The 22,501-nt window shown below is 35.9% G+C and overlaps 1 protein-coding gene across 3 annotated transcripts in view; it reads right to left on the bottom strand.

Moving 5' to 3' along the window:
• The window catches only part of LOC127938682 (unconventional myosin-VI), a 47,601-nt gene that overhangs the window by 11,412 nt on the left and 13,688 nt on the right, over nt 1–22,501 (bottom strand). For all 3 annotated transcript variants that reach the window (XM_052535485.1, XM_052535486.1, XM_052535487.1), the window contains exons 2-17: nt 19,140–19,263; nt 14,631–14,700; nt 14,448–14,521; nt 11,008–11,137; nt 10,734–10,839; nt 10,574–10,629; nt 10,386–10,483; nt 8,382–8,546; nt 5,815–5,895; nt 1,847–2,027; nt 1,634–1,778; nt 1,387–1,544; nt 1,182–1,273; nt 994–1,066; nt 761–888; nt 582–677 (exon numbers count right to left, since the gene is read on the bottom strand). In XM_052535485.1, the coding sequence (XP_052391445.1) occupies nt 582–677; nt 761–888; nt 994–1,066; nt 1,182–1,273; nt 1,387–1,544; nt 1,634–1,778; nt 1,847–2,027; nt 5,815–5,895; nt 8,382–8,546; nt 10,386–10,483; nt 10,574–10,629; nt 10,734–10,839; nt 11,008–11,137; nt 14,448–14,521; nt 14,631–14,700; nt 19,140–19,263 (1,777 nt within the window). The remainder of the gene's footprint in view (nt 1–581; nt 678–760; nt 889–993; nt 1,067–1,181; nt 1,274–1,386; nt 1,545–1,633; nt 1,779–1,846; nt 2,028–5,814; nt 5,896–8,381; nt 8,547–10,385; nt 10,484–10,573; nt 10,630–10,733; nt 10,840–11,007; nt 11,138–14,447; nt 14,522–14,630; nt 14,701–19,139; nt 19,264–22,501) is intronic.

The raw sequence follows: 22,501 nt of genomic DNA, 5'->3' as shown, positions 1-22,501 counted from the left end.
AAAAACCTCAATCTTGCTGATATTGTCTTCTTGAAATATTAACAAACTATTTTCCTGTTTGACACAAACAGTATTTTATAAAGAGCTACAGAAATAAAGGTGACCTGACTTGACAATAACAGTCCTATCAAATGGATATTATACAGTTAGTTTTTAATTCTTGTTTTTAATCACCTGTTTCATTTATTATAGCGTTTTCTTATATCTCAGTTTAGTTTTATTTAGTTTCATTATTTTCAGCAGTGGATTTGTTGTGTTTCATTGTACCCATTTTCATTGAATTTGTATACATTTTAACAGCAGTTAAGTATTAAAACATAAAGACTAAATTGAGGAATCAACACAATATTAATTTTTATTTATATCAATTTACCAAGCTAATTTAACTGAGGAATTAGCAAAAGTTTAGGGAAAGGTGATAAATCCTTGCCTGGTGAGGGAGATTGGTGTTATTTTCTGATGCCCATGTTAAATTAATGAAGAAATTGGCAAAACAAATATGGAAGATCTGAATTTCTTTTTGCTTTCTCTCTATATGGATAGACCAATGTGTGTGTGTGTGTGTTTGTGTGTGTGTGTACCGTTTCATAGCACACTGCTCCAGCAAAGTGTCTGATGATGAAGCCCTCATCGTCTCTGACGTTCCTGTGCACTGTCAGCTTGGACTTCCTGGGAACCTGTGGGACGAAAGATTTGACAAATACAGCCACTAAACCAGAGTGCCCTTCTTGAAGGAGATGTAGAGTAAAGCGCGACTCACAGTCAGCCGGAAATGGTCCTTGTGTTTGCTGTGGACGGTGTCAGTGAAGTGCTGGTCGCTGGGTTGAGGTAGCCGGTTCTCTTCATCCAAGATATCCAAGATGCCAACTAACTTCGCCTCCACCAAGTCTGGACAAAAATGATACAAAGGCAATCTTCAAGCACATTTAGGCTGCCAGAAGTTTCTGGTGTATTAAAAGGCAGAAGAGTGCAGATATCGTTTTTGTATCAGACCTATACAGTCCTGATTATCAACGTAATGGACCTCGTTGACTCCAAGACCTTCTCTCTGATACAGCTCCTGCTCCTGTTGACCACACACAAGACAACAGATGAAACATCAGTCCAGTTCATCAGCCTGATAATGACATGTTTTATCATCAATGCAGCATCAGACATCTCACGTCAGCTGCATCACTCACCTCTTTGAGAATGCGCTCATTGAAGAACTGCTGGAGTTTCTCATTACAGTAGTTGATGCAGAACTGCTCGAAACTGTTGTGCTCAAAATACTCTGAGGAAGACAGGAGTAAGGGATGGTTGGTTAGCTAAAGGCCCCAAGGAATCAAGGAATCTGAATGAGACATTAATGGCTCAGGTGACTCATGAGCAATGACGGTCTTGTACCAAAGCCAGCGATGTCCAGCACACCAATGAAGTGAGCGGACGAGTCGAAGGGGAAGCACTGGTTGATCCTGGTGACCACGTGATCGAAGAGACGGCTGTAGATGGCTTTAGCCAGAGCATCTCGAGCACTGTTGGCCTGCTCCACCTTCAGAGGAACCCTACAGAAGACAACAAGGTGTGCATGGTTATCCACCAGACCTCAGCATCTCCGCTCATGTCTTCACGAGAAGGTGTGAGCAGCTCTTACTGGATGGCTGTTCCTTTAGCGCCCCCTGCAGTGGTCTGCATGACTCTGGTGGTCAGACTGACCCTCAGATCCTCCTCATCCAGACCCAGCAGCTCCGCACAGAACACTAACGACTGACCGCATGTCTTCGTCAAGACACAGCCTCCTGAAACACACAAACTAAGATGTGGTATTGTATATAGCGCCAAAAAACGGTGTTTTTGATAACTCTACCTGAGGTGTTTCCGGCCTCTTCGAAATCAATGTTTCCGAGGTGCAGAACCCCAGCCACCACCCTGAACATGTCGAACTTCTCGGTGTCATCCAGACCGATCTTCTTCATGGCCACACACATTCTGTTAAAGTCGGCGTGATCGTCCAGCAGAGGGTCTTTCAGAGGACCTGCCTTCAGATGCTGAGGAGCAACGCTCAAGTTAGACTCGGGACCGTTAATATGTACATGCGCAGCAGAACACTACCATATCTCTTGAACCTTTCATTTCAGAACCACTGGCATTAATAAGGAACTGCTCCTCACGTTCCTCTTACAACAGATGTCATAGCATGACCGAAAATGCTTGTGTGGGGAAAATAGATGGCTATATCTTAGACTTAACTGAAACAGCCACATCACATGACTAAGCAGTGTCTCAAGCAGCTTCATCAGTGCACACAATCACTCAAATGCATCCACAACGCTACATCATGAAACCCATGACTGTCTTTGCCCTTGTCAACTGAGATGCAGCTGTCCAGTCTCTCTAATGTAACTGCAGACCGCCTAAAATTACATCAGTTTCCTGCTTTCTTATGCTTTGAGGCCTTGTAGTTGCATGCGGTCACATTCATTATTGTTCTGCAAAAATGCACAAACAAAATCCACCAGGAATTTTAGAACCGTGACCGCACTTTCAGTGTCAAACTTCAGGTCTTAGATATTCATCTGAGAATAAAGGAAACTGTCAGGTGCATGTAGGTTTTCTACAGTCGTTGATGTCTGATTTTATATTGCCCTCTTATATTGTAAAGGGCAAAAAGGCACTTGTTGTCCTCAACATTTTCCCATGTGAACTCTATGTAGCCAGTCACAGACTGAAGTGTAGACGCTGTTCTTGACCCTGGTCTCTTCCACAAATCTGAAGACCAAGATGCTGTATAAACCAGATATCGTTTCTCGAATTATCCATGTGCAGCAGTGGTGTGCTGGAATGATTCCTCACGGTTCATTTCTCATGGTAAACTGCAGTCTGGTTGTGGCTTTTGTCTTACAAAGTGAATTGTGAGCTCAGGTCTGATCCATTCAGTGACAGCCCCGGATTATTACTACTATCATGACTTTCCCAACCCCTCAGGACAATCAGGAGTCTGATGTAACCGTGTGGATATTTTTAAATGACAGATGTTGCATCACCCAGATGTCTGATGAGCCCCAGCCAAGTTACTGGCATTTTGGATTTGAAAGGAGCCTGATGGGCGTATTTTGGAAGACAAATGCAGCAGCTAAAGAGAAACATGTCTTCTGAGAGGAGCGGATAATGCTAATGGACACGAGTACACCATTAATATAGTTAACCTCAATGTGGGGGTTTTTAAAAGTGCACTAGACTTGCACCCTGCTGGAATATTACTACTACTTTTTTGTGGCAAACCATAAAAAGGAATATTAAGAGAAGAATATCCCATTACCTTCAGAAAAACCAAGCTAAAAAAGCCGCAATTTCGCTCCCAAGAATTGAAAGTGGGTTTTTTTTACAAGATCTGGGTCAAACATATTCTTAAAGCTTTTACGCGATACACAGCAAAATCCCCAGTGTTAATTTAACACTCTGAGTGTGGACACATATAAACACTGAAGCAGTGTTTAAAGTAACACTCAAGCAGAGTTGAAGTTAATGAGGTAATTAAGAAGTTAATTGAGTTATGATTAAGCATTATTGAGGACACCTGATGTTAACAAGCAGAATCACCAAACGAGAAAATCACAATTTGTGTGTCACCATTATAGTGGTCAGTGTTTGCTTTAGTTGGGATCTTGGCTTGTAACTTTTTACTTTTAAAGTTTGTTTGTCAAACCAAGAGCAAAAATCATTGCGTGTTGATGGTTATGTTTTAATGTAATCGTTGTTTGACATGAGTCATTGAACTCATTTACAGTGTTTTCTCAAAGTAAAACTTCCATTATTGATTGTCACAGCTTTGATTCCACAATGAAAAAATCTGTATTTTCTATACATTTTGTAGGCATCTCTTGCAAGTGAATCTGATTTTTTTTTTTATTAACATTTTTTAATTTTAGGCACACACAGATAACAATAATCAGCGTATGAATCTCAACAACGGTGACAAACAGCATATTCAGATAAACAGACCAACTCTGAACATCACAAAACTAGATACTAAAAATGAACATAAAAACAGCAAAAGTAAAATATAGTTAGAATAAAAAGTTAAAAAGACAGTTCAGCTCATAATTTATTCATGCCGCAATGCATGATGGGAGCCATGGATGAGTTTTTATTGGCTACAACATGCTTTTTTGATGGTCACCGTTGTTGTGATGCTCACGCTGATTCCTGATGTCTGTGTTTAAACAAAAGATTTCTTTTTTTTTACGTAGAACTAACTATTAAAAACATGTCATACTATGTCAGAAATGCTGAGTATCTTACTTTTCTTTTTCACTTAATTTATGTATGCAGTAAAGAAACCTAAACTCAGGCATTCAGGTCACTTTATAACAAATAGCTCAAATCACAATCAATTGCACACATGATTGCCTTTGCTGTGGTCTGTCTGTATGATATAATTCAGTCACCACAGCCACATAAAACTTAAAGATAATAACTGAAGGGTCAAGATCCCAACTAAAGCAAACATTGACCACTATAATGGTGACACACAAATTGTGATTTTCTCAACATCAGGTGTCTTCAATAATGCTTAATCATAACTCAATTAACTTCTTAATTACCTCATTAACTTCAACTCTGCTTCAGTGTTACTTTTAACACTGCTTTAGTGTTTATATGAGTCCACACTCAAGAGTGTTAAATTAACACTGGGGATTCTGCTGTGTACATGGAAAATGTTACAAAATTGGATTTTGGAAGATTTTTTTTTTGATTCCTTTAGGTTTATTAACTACAGGCCAAAAAAAGCAATAAGAGATTAATTAAATTAAATTAAATTAAATTAAGCCACTTTCCATGCAATACACAAATCCGTATATATATATATATATATATATATATATATATATATATATATATATATATATATATATATATATAAAATAGTATACCAAACCAGGACATATCATTGTCCAGTAAGAAACACATTGGACCCAGGTCATGTATTTCTATCACAAAGAGAGAGAAAGAAGCAAAGCCCTTCTGACTGCTCACATATTCACCTTCTCATCCTTGGATGTATCAGACACACACAAACAGACACACAACCACAGACAATGATGTTACAAATGATTAGTGCAGTGATTAGATTAGTATGAACACAATCATGCATCAGTTATTCACAATTTGATTCATAACGATCATTAACAAAAAGCCTTGTATCTGGGAATTAATGTCAAGCCATAAATGAGCAACCAAACACAAGTGTGGACGAATCATGCTGAACCAATAAATCTACAATTATTTTCCATTTTTTAAGTTTTACTGAAGGCAAGACAAATCAGGTGAACAGTGTAAAATAAATAACAGAACAGATATTAAACTATATTTCCTCAGCTGACTGATTGCATTAAGGATTGCAAACATTTTTGTATTTTCAGTTTTCTGAAATGTTGTCTAAATGCAAATGAGACATTATGTTATTAAATAGGTGCAAATTTGATTCTTTTTGTCTAAATACTGTATGAGAGATTTTTACAGGGGATTTTGTTCTCTCTTTTTACCTCTCCATTAATCAGAAAATACCAAAAACATAAAAAAATCACTACATTTGTAGAAATAAAATGATCAAATCCCTCTGAAATATTGCTAAATTGACCAGTGCATGATAAAATACTGTTTTTTCCTGTAGTGTCCTGCTTTCCAGATCTTCATAATCTATTCTTCCCCATCCACACAAACGTGAAAAGAAACATTGTAGTTTTTTGTTAGAGAGCGTAAAAGGGAGGGCAAGTGAATCCTCTGCAAAGAACCTGTGGAGATGTTTTAAACTGTTAAAAATAAATGTATTACCTCTGGACTCTTGCGGTTTTGAGGTATCAGCTTGTCTGAATCCTTGTTAGAAAAGTACCTTTTGCATCCTCGACTCAGATACTAGATTGAACAGAAAGCATATACAAGAAATGATTACAAACATGTTCTCTGGAAGAACACCTGGCAGACAGTCAAGTCATAATTACACATTTTCATCACTTTGCATGATCAACCTGAATTATAACGGGACAAAATAACTGCTTGTTAATGTCTTTAAAGAAACTCAGAAGTCCCTCAATGGTTATTCAGGGCTCCAGACTAAGATCTGAGAGCAGTGGCTCCAGCGCCACTAAGTCCTACAGCTGGTGCGCCAGGAGCAGATTTGGTAGCGCTGGGGGTGGTGTGCGGGAGTATTCAAAATAAAGATCATTTCATCAAAAAATTACTATTGTTTTGCATTAATAAGTGCAGTAACTAAAACTATTTCACCCTCATGTCGTTCCAAACATGTGAGACCTCCGTTTATCTTCGTTAATCGTTATCGACACAGTTTAAGATATTTTAGATTTAGTCCGAGAGCTCTCAGTCCCTTCATTGAAGCTGTGTGTACAGTATACTGTCCATGTCCAGAAAGGTAAGAAAAACATCATCAAAGTAGTCCATGTGACATCACAGGGTCAGTTAGAATTTGTTGAAGCAACGAAAATACATTTTGGTCCAAAAATAGCAAAAACTATGAAAACGACTTATTCAGCATTGTTTTCTCTTCCGTGTCTGTTGTGAGAGAGAGTTCAAATCAAAAGCAGTCTGGATATCCGGTTCCCGAACGAATCATTCGATGTAGCCGGATCTTCTTGAACCAGTTCACCAAATCAAACTGAATCGTTTTAAACGGTTCACGTCTCCAATACACATTAATCCACAAATGACTTAAGCTGTTAACTTTTTTCAAAAGATTGACTCGTTCTCGCGCTCATAACACTAGCACAGAATCAGTTCAGAATCAATCACCAAAAGAATCAGTTCAGTTCAGACGCTCTGTGTGTCGGTCTGCTTCACGCTGAATCACACATGCGCAGTATCATCAGCTCCTCGGTTCACGAATCGGACACGTCTGACAGAAACGGTTCTTCACTCGTGAACGAGTCAATCTTTTGTTCGTTATCTGGCTCGGCTCGGTGTTCATCTTCAGTTCTCTCTTCACAGCAGTTCAGTCAGTGTACAGTTTGAGTAAATGAATTACTCCGGGATATTGGTTTGTTTGAACTCAGAGGGAGTGTCAGCCACATTAAAAAAGTTAACAGCTTAAGTCATTTGTGGATTAATGCGTATTGGAGACACGAACCGTTTAAAACGATTCAGTTCGATTTGGTGAACTGGTTCAAAAAGATCCGGTTTACATCGAGTGATTTGTTCATGAACAGGATATCACAAACTGCTTTGTTTTAAACTCTCTCACAACAGACATGGAAGAGAAAACAATGATGAATAAAGTTGTAGTTTTTTCTATTTTTGGACCAAAATGTATTTTCGATGCTTCAAAAAATTCTACCTGACCCTGTGATGTCACATGGACTACTTTGATGATGATTTTCTTCCCTTTCTGGACATGGACAGTAGACTGTACACACAGTTTCAGTGGAGGGACTGAGAGCTCTCGGACTAAATCTAAAATATCTTAAACTGTGTTCCGAAGATAAACGGAGGCCTTACATGTTTGGAACAGCATAAGGGTGAGTTATTAATGACATAATTTAAATTTTTGGCAGAAGTAACCCTTCAAGATGCATACAAAATTAACTTTTATTAACAACAGTAACCGGTGCCAAATCTACTTTTTAAATACAGAAAATGTGTAATCCCACTCTTATTAAATGCCAGTAAGTGATCCTCTGCTGCTGTCTCCTTGTTATAACTGTGATTTGATATATTTTTTTTACATAAGCATTTGTTTACCGCAAAGTATATTTTCTTCATCCCATCTTAGAGCTTTAAAGTGCTGGAAATAGTTGTGTGAAATGCTTGAACGTCATTGAAAAGTGCTTGAATCTCTCCCTCAAAAGGTTTTACGAACCATGAAATGAATGATATAATGCATTCGACTATTTCTACCGCAACACCATGGTTAGTTAGCATTACCGCTTCTGGTTTCCTTACATATGTCAGCGCTGTTGCAGAGATTTCTGTGCAGAGTTTGAATGATTCTCATTAGATCTCACAGTAACCTTATCATAGTGCGGCGACTTCAGATGCTTCTCACTGGATCTCACAGCACTGTTTCATCGGTGCAGTAACAGTGTCACAAAATCAACCCCAGAAAAGCTGTTCTGAGCTCAGAAAAGTTTGCTTGTGTCGCGGTCCGAGCTGATAAACTGACCGCGCTGCACAGCTGAAATGTAGCACGGTTTAGTTTCACTTTCATTTCGTTTGCCATTTGATGTTTCTCAAATGCACAGAAATGGCAGAGCTCATGAGCTGAACAAAGCGGTGGTTGCGCCAATGCAACCGCTCACAATAATGAGTCCATTTGGTCGCAGTCTGGAGTCCTGTTATTCTACAGAAGTGAAAGTGTAAGAGTGTTTGTCAGACTGATGTGATTCACAAACCCGGAAGCAGTCTGGAGAGCTGAGGTGGAACTTCTCCTTGATGTCTTCAGGAGCTCCAGCACACAGCCTGTAGAAGATGTGATAGTTCCTCTCCTCCTGGCCCTGCGTGCAGATACGGGACTTCTCCAGCAGGTAATGGGACACGAAACCACCTACTACTGCATTCTGGAAAAAACAAATCAGCATTGCATTCAAATACATGTGTGTTAATGTACAAAATCACACATCTGCAGGCACGTGCACAGGTAGGGCTCAACCTGTGCAGAGCACATGCCCTTTTTGCCTTACACTCCGAAGTGCCCTTTTTTGGTGGTGTTTTTTTTTTTTTCAATGCTATTGGTCACCCTTTACGTCTGTATGTCTGTTTTACAAATATTTAGCAAATGAAAGTTCTTAAAACGAGCTTGTGTAAATCTTATTCGATCCTCAAGCTGTCAGTAATCTGATAACTCCGCCCCCTCTATATTCATTAAATCAACTGAAGTTCCACAGCAGCCGCACAGTAGACAACAGCTGAGCTGAATGGTTTTGCGAAGGGTAAATATATATCTTGTTGTTTGAATAAGTACTACTAAACACTATGTCTATAAAGGCTCATATTTTATTTATTGGATGTCTGTCTGACTGACTGAGACATGTGGGACGTCGCCTGAGAGAGAGAGAGGGCTAGCATTTGCCATCTAGTCATAGACAATACATAACCAACACTTAACTAGCCTGTGCATACAGTAGCATTTCATCTTTTATAAAATGCGATTTTGGCCAAATGCATTTTACCACAGGAAAAACTGAGCGCTCCGTCTATATAGCTACAAAAACTATTTTGTAACCTGTAGTTAGATGAAAATGTAATGTGATGCTGGCAGCGGCAGACCGTCGCCATTTTAATGACAAAAAATCAATAAATAACATTTGCACGCATTCGCTGGTCAAAAACTATATATTGATAAGTAATACAACAACATATAATTAGTTTTTAACCATCGGAAAATCATAACAGGTGCGCACCCGCGCTGTTTCGTACTGGAACTTACACAAAGCAGCGAGTGATCCTCATCACCTAGATAAATATATTTCTAAGAAATTTCTTCTTCGATTTATGATTGCTGATACACTTAATTTATTAACATTTAGGCTAATCATGTTATGGTATGCTATCTGTATACTCTCTGTATAAAATGTAGTAAAACATGGTTTTACTACAGAAATGTAGTAGTAACTAAAAAAAATTACAGAAGATCACTGTGAAATCTTTATATTTTATCATGCAGAATGTAGTTCATGATTCATTCCAAGGCTTCATTTATTTGATCCAAAATACAGCAAAAACAGTAATATAATGTAATATTTTTTACAATTTTAAATAACTGTTTTCTATTTGAATATATTTTAATATGTAATTTATTTTTGTGATCAAAGCTGAATTTTCAGCATCATTACTCCAGTTCAGTACTCTTCAGTGTCACGTGATCCTTCAGAAATGCTTTTCACTGCAACTGTACTTTTCACACTATTTTTATTTATTTTTTCATTGCTGGCTTATTTTAGGGAACGTGTAGTGAATAAGAGACCTTCAAGAGACCAACATCCCTGGTCCACCACAGTATCAAATTTTTGCCAGGTAGGCAGATACATGTTGGATATGTTATAGTAACGGTATGGCTATAGTTTCTTATAATCTTGAATTGAGTTGGACATAATTACTTAAATTATATTTCAAAAAAGTTTGTCAAAAATACTTGACTCATTGCTCACCTTCCCCTGTTCTCAATGACATTCATAATAATGTTAACCAAATAATACAAATTAGCCTATGAAACCAAACAGAATAGCTAAAAAAGAGAATAAATATAATTGATATAAAAAAAAGGGAGGGGGTGCCCTTTTTCAGTTTCAGCACATGCCCCTCAAAAGGTCTGTGCACGGCCCTGCACATCTGCGTCACTGCACAAAAATTACACCTCATTTAAAAAAGCACTGCAGTTTTCTGTTTGTATCATTCACCTTTTCATTAAAGTGAATCTCCACAAACTTCCCAAAGCGGCTGCTGTTGTTGTTTCGGACAGTTTTGGCATTGCCAAACGCCTCGAGCAGTGGGTTTGCTGGAATCCAATGACAAAAAAATACTTGCATTGATTACGGCATAGTGGGGCAAAAATGTAAATTAGTACAGTAACGGCCCTCAAACGTACCTTCAACTATTCTTTCATCAATGTCTTGACCTGTACCATAAGATGTAGTTAAGTACCTGTGAGAGGAAAACACATATCCTATCACATATCAAATAAAGTATCAAATATTAACTTTTATGAATGATACTCTATATGTTATAGAAATGAGACCTTTCTATACCTGAGAACAAACTTGGTGTTTTCGGTTTTCCCAGCTCCTGACTCTCCCGACACAATGATGGACTGACTCATCTTCAGCACCTTCATGTCACGATAAGCTTTATCCGCTGAATACAACAAATAAAGAATATTAACATTTACACAAGCTAATGGTATATATTTAAGTAAATCACTGAGAAGCCTTCATTTCACTCCCTCTGCATTCAATTTAGCACATATACGTAGGCCCAGCCACAGATAATACAGCCCATGCCGGTCCTCACAGCCTTGCTTACCAATTGCATAGACGTGAGGAGGCAGCGTGCCCAGCGATCGGCCCTGGTACTGTTTAATGGTCTCTGGAGAATACAGCTTGGGGATCTCAAAATATGGATTCACAGCAATCAGGATGTTGGCAACAAATGTCTGCAACACAAAGTAACATGAGCAGCAGGAAAGCAACCAATGAATGCATTTTCATTTTATCTGGCAGACAAACCATTTTCAGACATAAAAGAGTATTGAGGAATTGCTGCAACTTATTTTCAAAGAAATAATAAAAAATGGCAAGTACGTAAAGGTTTTTTTTTTTTTTTTTTTAACTTCCATTTATTTAATGAGGCTTTCGTCTTCATTCTGATTCCAGGACTGCTGCATCATCTTGTCATTTTAACTAAAAATATTTCATCATATAAGAGGAGGCACTGAGCACATGAAAAGCATTTTTGTTTTTGAAGGAAATCTCTTATGCTCACAAAATTTGCATTAATTTGATAAAAAATCTTGCAATGACATTTCACAGTATTATTATTTTTACTGTTTTGTATTTGAATGTAATTTATTTCTGTGATGTGCAGCTGTATTTTGAGCATCATTACTCCAGTCTTCAGTGTCACATGATCTTCAGAAATCAGAATAAAATGTTGATTTGGTACTCGAGAAACATTTCTGATTGTTGTTATCAATAAGCTGTGAAAACAGTTGTACTGCTTAGTATTTTTGGTGGAAATTATTATTATTTTTTTTTCCAGGATTCTTTGATTCACAGACTGTTCAAAAGAACATCATTTATTTGTTACAATGTAAAAATAGACTGTAAAAAGTGATACTCTATATTAACTCAAAATTGTCATCAGATTACAAGAAATATTATTAATTAAATTTAACACATTAGAATTAATTAGAATTAATCAAATAAGATGCATACAAGCAATCATTGAAAATGAGTAAAATAACATGAAAAAAATAAGTAAAATGTATATAAAATATTGGTTTTGTTGGACAAAACGAGAAGCACGCGGCTGCAGTCTGCATATAGAGGTGGGGTTGCACATGTTAACCCGCTCCATACCTACTCTGATTGGTTCGATCGTCTTTCATAGGCATGCATGAAAGGGAATGTGTGCGTAGTTGGGGTACACGGTTAAAAATAATACTCTATATTTACTTAATAAAATTGTGGCAACCGATTACAAGCAATATTATTAATTACATTTAACACATAAGAATTCATTGGAATTAATCAAATGAGATGCTTAGAAATTAACCATTCAAAATTAGTCAAATAGCACAAAAAATTAGCATATACTATGCCAATGAATACTATGTTATGCATACCAGGCCAGTAGTATGCGACTAAGAAACACAGCGCAAAAATTTAATTCACAATTTCATGTTTTTGTTAATTACATGGAGATGATATAGGCATCGTGTTCAAAAGCTTATGTTTTTTCAAGAGTTATTGAAGACACCTGATGTTAACAAACAGAATTAATGAAGGAGAATAATCTAATTTTTGGTTACCATTACGGTGGTCAGTGTTTGCTTTAGTTGGGCTCTTGACCCTTAAACTTATTTGGTTGCTGTAATTGTAATATAGCAGCTAACCAAGCCAATAAAGAATAAGATCAGATGGTATTGTTTGTTTTGACATCTTTTGATCTGGATTTCTGAGTTGGTTGTGTCATATCAACATCAGTCGTTCTGTGGTTGTACAATATAAAGTCTGGTATTTTCAGCATAATCAGAGAGATTTTTTGGAGCATTTCTGATCAAAACATTTAAATTTTGATCAGAAATTCATTTAGGCACACAGACATCAATAATCAGCCTGAGAACCTCAACAATGGTGACCATCAAAAAGCACGTTATACTGCATTCTGGGTGCCACCAATCAAAACTCATTTATGGCTCCCATCATGCTTTGCGGCATGAATAAATTATGAGCTGAATTGTCTTATATTTATTCTTACTATTTTCTTTTATTTTTACTTTTTTTATTGTAGCTTGTTTTGTGATGCTTACAGTTCATCTGTTTATCTGAATATGCTGTTTGTCACCATTCTTGAGATTCATACGCTGCTTCTTGATGTCACTGTGAGCCTAAAAGAAGGCTCCCCTTCTCTGTTACAATTTTTGGTTTAATCAGAATTCTTAAACTCTGGATTTTACTGAAAATTCCAGGTCTTTTACTATCGTTGGATAACAGGGGCTGCTATAATGAATGCTATTTTAACTCAGAGAACAGGCTCTAAATGAGTTCAGATATTCAGGTCAAACAATGATTATGTAATTTCATAACCAACACCTTCTGAACATCTTTTATTTTAGCATGTCTGGTTGCTACAATTCAGTGCATGCATTTAACGTTTTCACAGGTCATGATCGCCAACTACTGGCCTGGCACGTATAACGGTATTCTTTAGCATAGTATTTTGTTTGTTTGTTTTCAATTAAATCAATATTTTTGTGTTATTCTACTCATTTTGAATGGTTGCTTGTAAGCATTTAATTTTATTATTTCTAATTAATTCTAATGTGTTAAATTTAATTAATAGTATTGGATGTAAATTTGAAATAATTTTATTGAGTAAATAAAGTGAATAATTTTTACAGTGTATTTGTGACTTGTGATCAACTTGATTTATCCCTATATCAAATGGCATAAAAATAAATAAATACTGTTAACACTTTACAATAAGGTTCAATTTGTTCACAACAAACTAACAATGAAAAAGACTTCTAGCATTTATTAATCTTAGTGAATGTTGATATAGGTATATGTTATTTAATAGACCTGAGCTTACAAGGGCGAGCAATGAACTGTTGCATTTTTATTAACTAACATAAACTAAGATTAATAAATACTGTACAAAATGCATTGCTCATTGTTAGTTAATGCATTAAATATAGTTAACAAATGGAACCTTATTGTAAAGTGTTACCAAAACTTTTATGAACAGTAGTGTACTTTTTAATAAACAATGTAAAGTAAATAAATAAACAAATAAATAACATTGCATACATCTGCCCATTTAGGTAAATGTACCATTTGTAATACAATTACTCAATTTACTATAAAGCAAGGTGACAACAAAGACCTGGTTATGCTTGGGACTGCGGGTTTTTAGTTTTCTGCATTTTACTTCTTAGAACACATTTTCGAAGTACACTCTATTGACCACAAGTCTAGATCTAGATGTAGTATGCGCACTACAAAGTGAACTCTCACATGTGAATAATTAATTAATTGCACATGCACTGCTGTTTATGTACAAATCCATATACACTGAAAAATCAGGCAGAGCACAGACATCAGCGGACTTCTCACACATGCACCATCTCTGTGAAGAAGCGAAATACTCTTTGGGTTTAAGACATGGCTTTGCAATGTAGAGAGCAGGAGACATACAGAAGAGTGCCTTCATCACAACAGAGCGAGAGAGAATATACTCACATAAATCTTATCTTTACTGTAGCGCACACGGACATTATTTAGTAGCGTGGCTTCATTCAAGTACATCAATGAGCCTGCAACACACACACACACACACACACACACGAAATCATTAGTCAGTGCTGTCATTTCATTATATCAATCACATAACTGACATGAACACTCAAACACAATAACACTTACAGTTGTCCTCCACATGTTTGTTGACATCATCTTCAGCAGGGAAGACTTGATTGACAGAAGCTTGAAAGTTCTGAAACACAATGACTTTAACGTTAACCACACATAACACTAAAAGCATGATAACTGGTGTTAGTTACGTGCTTAAGCTTTAAGGGAGACTTCACCCACAAATTCAAATTCTGTCATCATTTATTCATCCTCATGTTTTCCCAAACTCTTGATCATCTTCAAAACACAAATGAAGATTTGTAATGAAACATGAGTGACTTGTCGCTCCACTGAAAGTGCACTTCTTCACTTTTAACAGTGAAAGATGCAAGTAGCTAAACTGAGTGGTAATATTTGACAACTGTTTTATGACAGCAATGTTAAATGGCACAAATATCCAGTGATCCAAACTGCTCATTTTTTTGTTGTTGTTAAATTTCACCATTTTTAATTAAAGATACATGGTATCTTTATCAATTGGTAGAGCATTGCGCTATCAAGGTTGGGGGTTAGATTCCAGGGGGACCCATGATAGGTAAAAATTTATATTACTTGATTACTTTACTTTACTTTACTTTAATTTAATTTAATTTAGCAGACGCTTTTTTAAATTTAATTTAATTTAACATCATTATAGGCCCCACAAAAAACAGGATCCCCAATGTTAAAGACATGACGGTCTTAATTTCATGCCCTCTACGCATGTGTGTTGATTAGTGTTTATATGTAAATAAATGCCTGAATTAAATCTGCCCATCATATAAAGCAAATTTGTCTCTTCAGAAGAATTTGATTGAACTGCTTGATTCATTTAGTTAGTGTTTATGTCCTCTTATGCACTTATTGATGAATCAAAGTTTAGTTGCATGGCCTGTCAACATATAGACAGAAATCTCTCAGTTTTCATTAAAAATACCAAAAAAAGCCTTATGGGGTTAGGAACAACATGAGGGTAAATAAAATGTAAAATTTTTGGGGTGAACTGACCCATTAATACGTGGGATTAGAGATTGGATTGCTCAACAGCAGTATTGATGTTTCCCACAGCAAACACATCAAATGCAAGAGTGAAACGAAATGCAACTCCTGCTCTATGTATTCCATGCTTCTGTTCTAATATCAGACAGTAGTGTACTCCACACACACACACACACACACACACAGACATTTGTAGCGTGTGAACAGACAGCTCATTGTGCTTTTACATCCCAGCGACATCACACTGCACACAAATCACATGAGCTAGATGTAATGCTGCACACAACACTCTCTCTTGTAGCTGACACACACACACACACAGTTATTGCTACTGTAATCTTTGTCAAGCTCCAGAGAAGGCCAGACTCCATATGGGCAACAGGATGTGTTTGCAGTGGCTCTGAAAACAGAAGCATTCATCTGAAGAGTTTAAATCATTTTGCAAAGAATCTGTGAAGTACAAAACATGTTTTTGACGGAAACAGAGCAGGACATGGAATGTGAGTACTTTCATTATTAGATCATATTAGCAGTTCCTTGTTCTTAAAGCAAAGCATTAAAAGCTATTAAATCATCCGAACTGTAACGTGGGAATGCAGTTTTTAATTAAGATTTGAATTGGTGTTCCTTGACAACCAGTAAGAGCATGAGCATTTTTATTTCCAGTCTGAAGTATAGGTCATGTTTGTCTTCACCCTTTCCCATTATTTATAACAATGACCATCTTGAAATTAAGTTTTGTGTACTTAAAGGGATACTCCAACCCAAAATGAAAATTTTGTCATTGATCACCCCCCCTTCGTTCCAAACCGGTTAAAGCTTTGTTCGTCTTCGATAAACACATTTAACATATTTTGGATGAAAACCTGGAGGCTTATGACTGTCCCATTATCTGCCAAGTAAAATACACTGTCAAGGTCCAGAAAAGTATGAAAAGCATCATCAGAATAGTCCATCTGCCATCAGTGGTTCAACCGTAACTTTATGAAGCAACGAGAATACTGTTTGTATGAGAATAAAACAAAAATAACAACTTTATTCAACAAGTCGTCTCCTCTGTCTCTCCCTACACCTGCTGAACGCAAACTGCATACGCTCTTCTCTGTCAGCCACGCCACAAGAATAAGTTTTCTACGTGAATTTATGCTTTGATTTGAAAGAAAACAGCTCATCCTTGTGGCGTGGCTGACAAAGAAGAGCGTACGCCAGTGTTTTTCAAAACGGCACTATGATGATGTGGGGAGAGACGGAGGAGATGACTTGTTTAATAAAGTTGTTATTTTTGTTTTATTCTCGACTTTGACTGTATTTTAACTTTTTTGAAGTCTATGGGACAGTCACAAGCCTCCAGGTTTTCATCCAAAATATCTGAAATTGTGTTCCGAAGTGAACTAAGCATTTACGGGTTTGAAACGACATGGACGTAAGTGATTAATGACAAAATTTCTATTTTGGGTTGGGGTATCTCTTTAAGGTTCATGAAACATAAATCAAACAAACGTTTAATCATTACTATCTGACTGGTTGTTTGTTCAATTCAACAAATAATTTTTTTTCGGTCCTCACAGACAACAAATAATAAATAATAATTTATATAATTTATATACAGTACAAATTATTTGGGGCCTAGCACCGGGCCTTGTGGAACACCACAAGTGATTTTCATTAGATCTGATTTAATTGGTAATTACAAAATAATTTATTTTTACAAATTGATATCTGTCATCAAGGTAACTTTTTAACCAAGAGAAGTATTTTCCTGTTATACCATATCTCTCCAGTTGAATCATTAATCAGCCATAATCAATTGTGTCAAAAGCTTTTTTAAAGGCACAATATGTAACTTTTCACCGCTAGAGGTCGCATTTTCAAAACAAATTACAAAGGTGAAGCTTGATGATGCTATGAAGGAGAGTGGAATGATGGGAGATGTCGTTTCACCATTAAGAAACATCCGAATCATGTTCACAGAATGTAATAAAAAAAAAAAATTATTACCGGTACCTTCCAAAGTTAGCGAATAAATTATACAGACAAAGTGAGCAAAGAACATTTACAATGTCAAGGAACATTGTGACTGACTTCAGTCTAAAACGAATTTAAGCACTCTCAAAAAACAACCCTTATAATCAGTAAAATGGTCTATACTCTCAGAGAGCATGCGCACTGAACAACAAATGCCTGGTGTTTCAGCAATGACTCATCTGAACACCTCTGATTGGCCGCTGTGTTCATAAACTCAACAGACTCATATGTGATTATAATGTGCAACACTGTAAAAACACGTAAAAAGAATCATTACTTTTAATTTCATTTTCATTTTATTTGCGAAAGCCGTAATGGATTTAGTACTACACAGAAGCATTTTTGCCCTTGTGTGTTGCCATAGTTTTTAAAAGCGGAAACCGATAGTGCGGATATTACATTTTTGATAGGCGACAATGAACAGGGATGTGCCATTATTTAAAACTGGAACTTCTCTGGATTTACAAATACTTGGGAACTCTTGGGATAACGTAAGTGCACAACTGCATGAAATTCTGTGCAAGTGGTTTTTGGATATTTTATTACGAAAATCATACATATCGTGCCTTTAATTTTAGAAACATCCACACAGTATATTCTTTATTATCCACTGAAGGAGGTGAAACCAACTGTCATATCTTGTCATATCTTCATAACTCACTGTGCATTTTTTCCCACTGAAATATGAAGCAAAACCAGTGGAGAACAACTGCACTAGATTAAAACTAAGGAATAAAATTTTTTATGATTGCCATTCGCTATTTCATGAATATCTTTCAACAAACCCTCTTCTACAGTTTTAAATCCTCTGATGTCAGAATAATGATATTACAGCTTGTAAGGCCATAAAAAACAAAAAAAAACAAAAACAAAACAAAAAAAACAATGAGGGTCAAAATGATCAGCTGAAACATTTTTTTTTTTTTTTTTTTTGCATTAATGCAGTAATAACGGTGGAACATAATTACTTTTAGTAGTTTAAAAGGGATTGTTCACCAAAAATAAAAACATGTAATCCGGTCTTTATTTACTCATGTTGTTCAAAAACTCTGACTTACTTTCTTCTGTGGAACATATCAGAAGACAGTTTTTTTTTTTTTTGTACATTTGATGGAAGTTACAAACAGGTACCAGCATTCAAAAATACAGAAATTATCTTCTTTTGTGATCAGCAGAAGAACATTTTTTGGGTTGAAACTAGGGTCAGTGAACTATGACATTTTTTTTTACCCCATATTTTGGTGAACAATCTCTTTAAACCAGATGCGTTATTACACTGGCTATAAACATGATGACAGTTTAACCAACTTAAACTTGCTCTGCCATAACAGTACCTGTCCTATAAAAGAAAACTGAGCATAGAAGGACATTCATGTAGAGACCCTTGTCCATGGCATTATGAATGGCACTCTGACAAATATTAAATGCAAAAAATCTATACAAACAGCTTGTGTAACTTTTGTAACTTATAATCTTTCAGCCTTATATGTGTCTATATTTGCAGAAGTTCCTCCTCACCTTCCCTCTCTGTTTGACAGGCTCGATGGTCAGACTATCGGCACTGATGTCAATGATTCTGCCCAGCTGGAACCCATCCGTAGGGTGAGGCGCCCACACCGGCTTTCCATCATCCATTTCACCGCTGAGGAAGAAACATATAGGAGAATGATTGATGTATTTTTTTATTGCTCGAAATAGTTAGAAATATCAATGTTTAATGAGAATATATCTGACCCTGGACCACAAAACCTGTCTTAAGTGTAAATTTTGAGATTTATCATCTGAAATCTGAATAAATAAGCTTTCCATTGTTGTATGGTTCATTAGGATCAGACAATATTTGGCCAAGATACAACTATTTGAAAATCTGTAATCTGAGAGTGCAAAAAAATCTAAATATTGAGAAAATTGCCTTTAACGTTGTCCAAATGAAGTTCTTATCAATGCATATTACTAATCAAAAACTAAGTTTTGTTATATTAACAGTAGGAAATTTACTAAATATCTTCATGGAACATAATCTTTAAATAAAATCCTAATGATTTTTGGAATAAAAGAAAAATCAATCAGTTTGAACCATACAATGTATTTTTGGCTATTGCTACACTTATACCCCAGAGACTTAAGACTGTTTTTGTGCTCCATGTTCAAATATCGGGAAAAATAGTATATATACATTTACACATTGAAACGTAAATTTTTGTGGTGAAATTGTAATATACAGACACACACACACACACACACACACACACACACACACACACACACATACATATATATTAGGGGTGCACAACAAATATCGGCGGATAATTAATGCACATCTGGTCAGTAAAGACGGTTATCTAATCAGCGGTAAATAACATCAGGTTTGTGATTTCACATAGAACAGCTGTTACTACACAGAGCACATTAATTATCGGCCGATATTTATCGTGCACCCCTAATATATATATATATATATATATATATATATATATATATATATATATATATATATATAATTATTATTTTATTTTTTGCAAATATAACAATTACATTCAACAATTTTGTAGTGTTTGTAGTCATACAATTGACTGTATCATCAAAAAAAAACACAAAACAAAACATTAAAATAAAATATAATCAGAGCTTTCGGAAACTGATGTAAAATTATATAATACAAAATTATCATTTATATTAATTAATAATATTAATTACAATTTATTCTTGTTTATGTTCATGTTTGTCTGCTGATGTCTCACAGTAACAGAGCAAAACTGAATGTCTGGTAATTTTCCAAACAAAGCCTATAACCATTCACTTTAAAATTCATATGGCGAATACAACGGCAAAAACTAGCACCACTAAATTCAAATCTCAAAGGCGTGTTTCTCAGCGGATTTACTTCATTTCCTGTAGAATTAAAATTATCATTAGTATGGCCACAAACTTTACAACAATAACATTTAGTCCACTGTGTATTGTGTAATTGTAAATAATTTTTTTTATGAAATTAAATAACTTGGGAGCTAGAGATATTGAGGTAGGCTTCATTAGAAAGACTAACGACAACTGAGGGAAAGATAGATGGAGCAACACACAGAGAGGTGCTTTATCCAGATCACATAACCCAGACTCCAGAATGAACACAAATCTGTCTGCAGGACAACAAGCCAAAGTACAGCCAATACAACAATGGAGTGACTGTGGTGCAAGTCTCCAAGCCTCCACCTCTGAATGCATCTGAACACATTTTAAAAACATCTTGTCACCCTATGTATTTTTGCATCAGTTCTGCATTGACCGATGCAACCTTTTTTTTTTTTTTGGTCAAGTTAATAGTTCATACTTTTAAAGCCCATGTTGCAGGTTAACCACCACTGTCGATTAATGGGTACATAAATCACTCAAGATATGTATATCATTTGTAAAATGTCTCAAAAATGGTCTTAAAGACCAGTTTTTTAAGTTTTTGGTATTAACGTTTTTTTTTACATGAAAGGTAGCCTCAGTTTAGTAGAACTATGGCGACTGACTGGGATGAAGAAGAGATGGCAAGAGCCAACATGTATGGCCCGCAGCTGTATAATTTTGAACCTGCCAAACATGAGAGGGCAAATGAGGAATTGCCAAGAAATGATGACTGTCAAAGCCAATTAAATGCGTGGTCCGAGGAGAATGAGTGGAGAGTTGGTGAAGTGTCCTGGTGAGTTGCTATCATTTAGCAATGCAGCAATGAGGCCATCCTTAAAAATATTTTGGTTTGCAGTAACAGTAATAAAAAAAAAGGGTAGATAGATCAATGTAAAAAAAAAAAAAAAAAAAAAAGGAAAATATTGGTGATGGCGATGACGTAGGTATGAATTTAACAAATTAACATATCGTGATGTCACTGACTGTGTCTTCAACTCGTGCCTTAGGGCGCATAATTGCAAACCTCATTTTGATGCAGGCTATATAGACCACAAACAAACTAAAATCTTTGTCAAAAACATGTTTATTGCATGAATTTCAGGTGAGAAAAAAAAAAATACTGTTATACTGTTTTACTTGCATCCACCACTAGGTATCAATGCAACCTACGAATGAGAGACCGTTTACTTTGCTTTCTTGGGATGTCACTTTTATGAAAAAAATCCTGTTTGATTTGAGTGACAAGTGTTCTTTGAATCGATTGTAAAATCGATTTTGCATGTCTAAAGTTTTATACGGCAAATAACACCAAATATACACTGTAAACCCTAATGTTGCCTTGACTTAAAAAATCAAGTAATGTTGACTAAACATTACTTAAAATTTAGCATTTTGGCCCTGTCACTTAAAAATATGAGTTAATTTAATGAATTTACCTTCAAAATGCATAAACTTAAGATTTCAAGTGTCGTGAGCTCAAAATCATGAGTAATCCTTTGGAAAAACTCAACTTCACTCTGTTCATCCTTTAATGTGATTGGCCATAGAAGAAATTCTGCCTAGCAACAAGAGAACAAAAGCACTGATTGGTGGATTACAAAATTCGTCCTTTTGGTCTGTTTGGTTGCTGAACTACATTTCAAGAGGACATTTTTCTTCGTGCTCTATGTTCGGTGACTAAAATTATGTAGATATAAAGTTGTTTTGCATGATTTCTACTAGTGAAATATGTTAATTTAAATCCTTGTGGCACGTGATTTTGAGATGGTATGATTATTGAAATAACAACTTAAGTATTTGATGAAGTGGCCCAATCGTTTTCCTTTGAGAGAAAGAACATGGCAGCTAACATTACTGCTTAACTTGTTAGACCCATATAAATCCACAGACAACAGGCAGGACGAATGTAAAGATTCAATATTTCTGATGATTTATTGGCGTGAAGTTACGTGCACTATGAGACACAGGAGTGCAACATTTTCAAAAAA

Source organism: Carassius gibelio, chromosome A20 (genome assembly GCF_023724105.1).
Source record: "Carassius gibelio isolate Cgi1373 ecotype wild population from Czech Republic chromosome A20, carGib1.2-hapl.c, whole genome shotgun sequence".
Taxonomy (NCBI): Eukaryota; Metazoa; Chordata; class Actinopteri; order Cypriniformes; family Cyprinidae; genus Carassius; species Carassius gibelio.
Note: the sequence above shows the minus strand (reverse complement) of the source record. Positions and strands in the feature narration are given on the sequence as shown.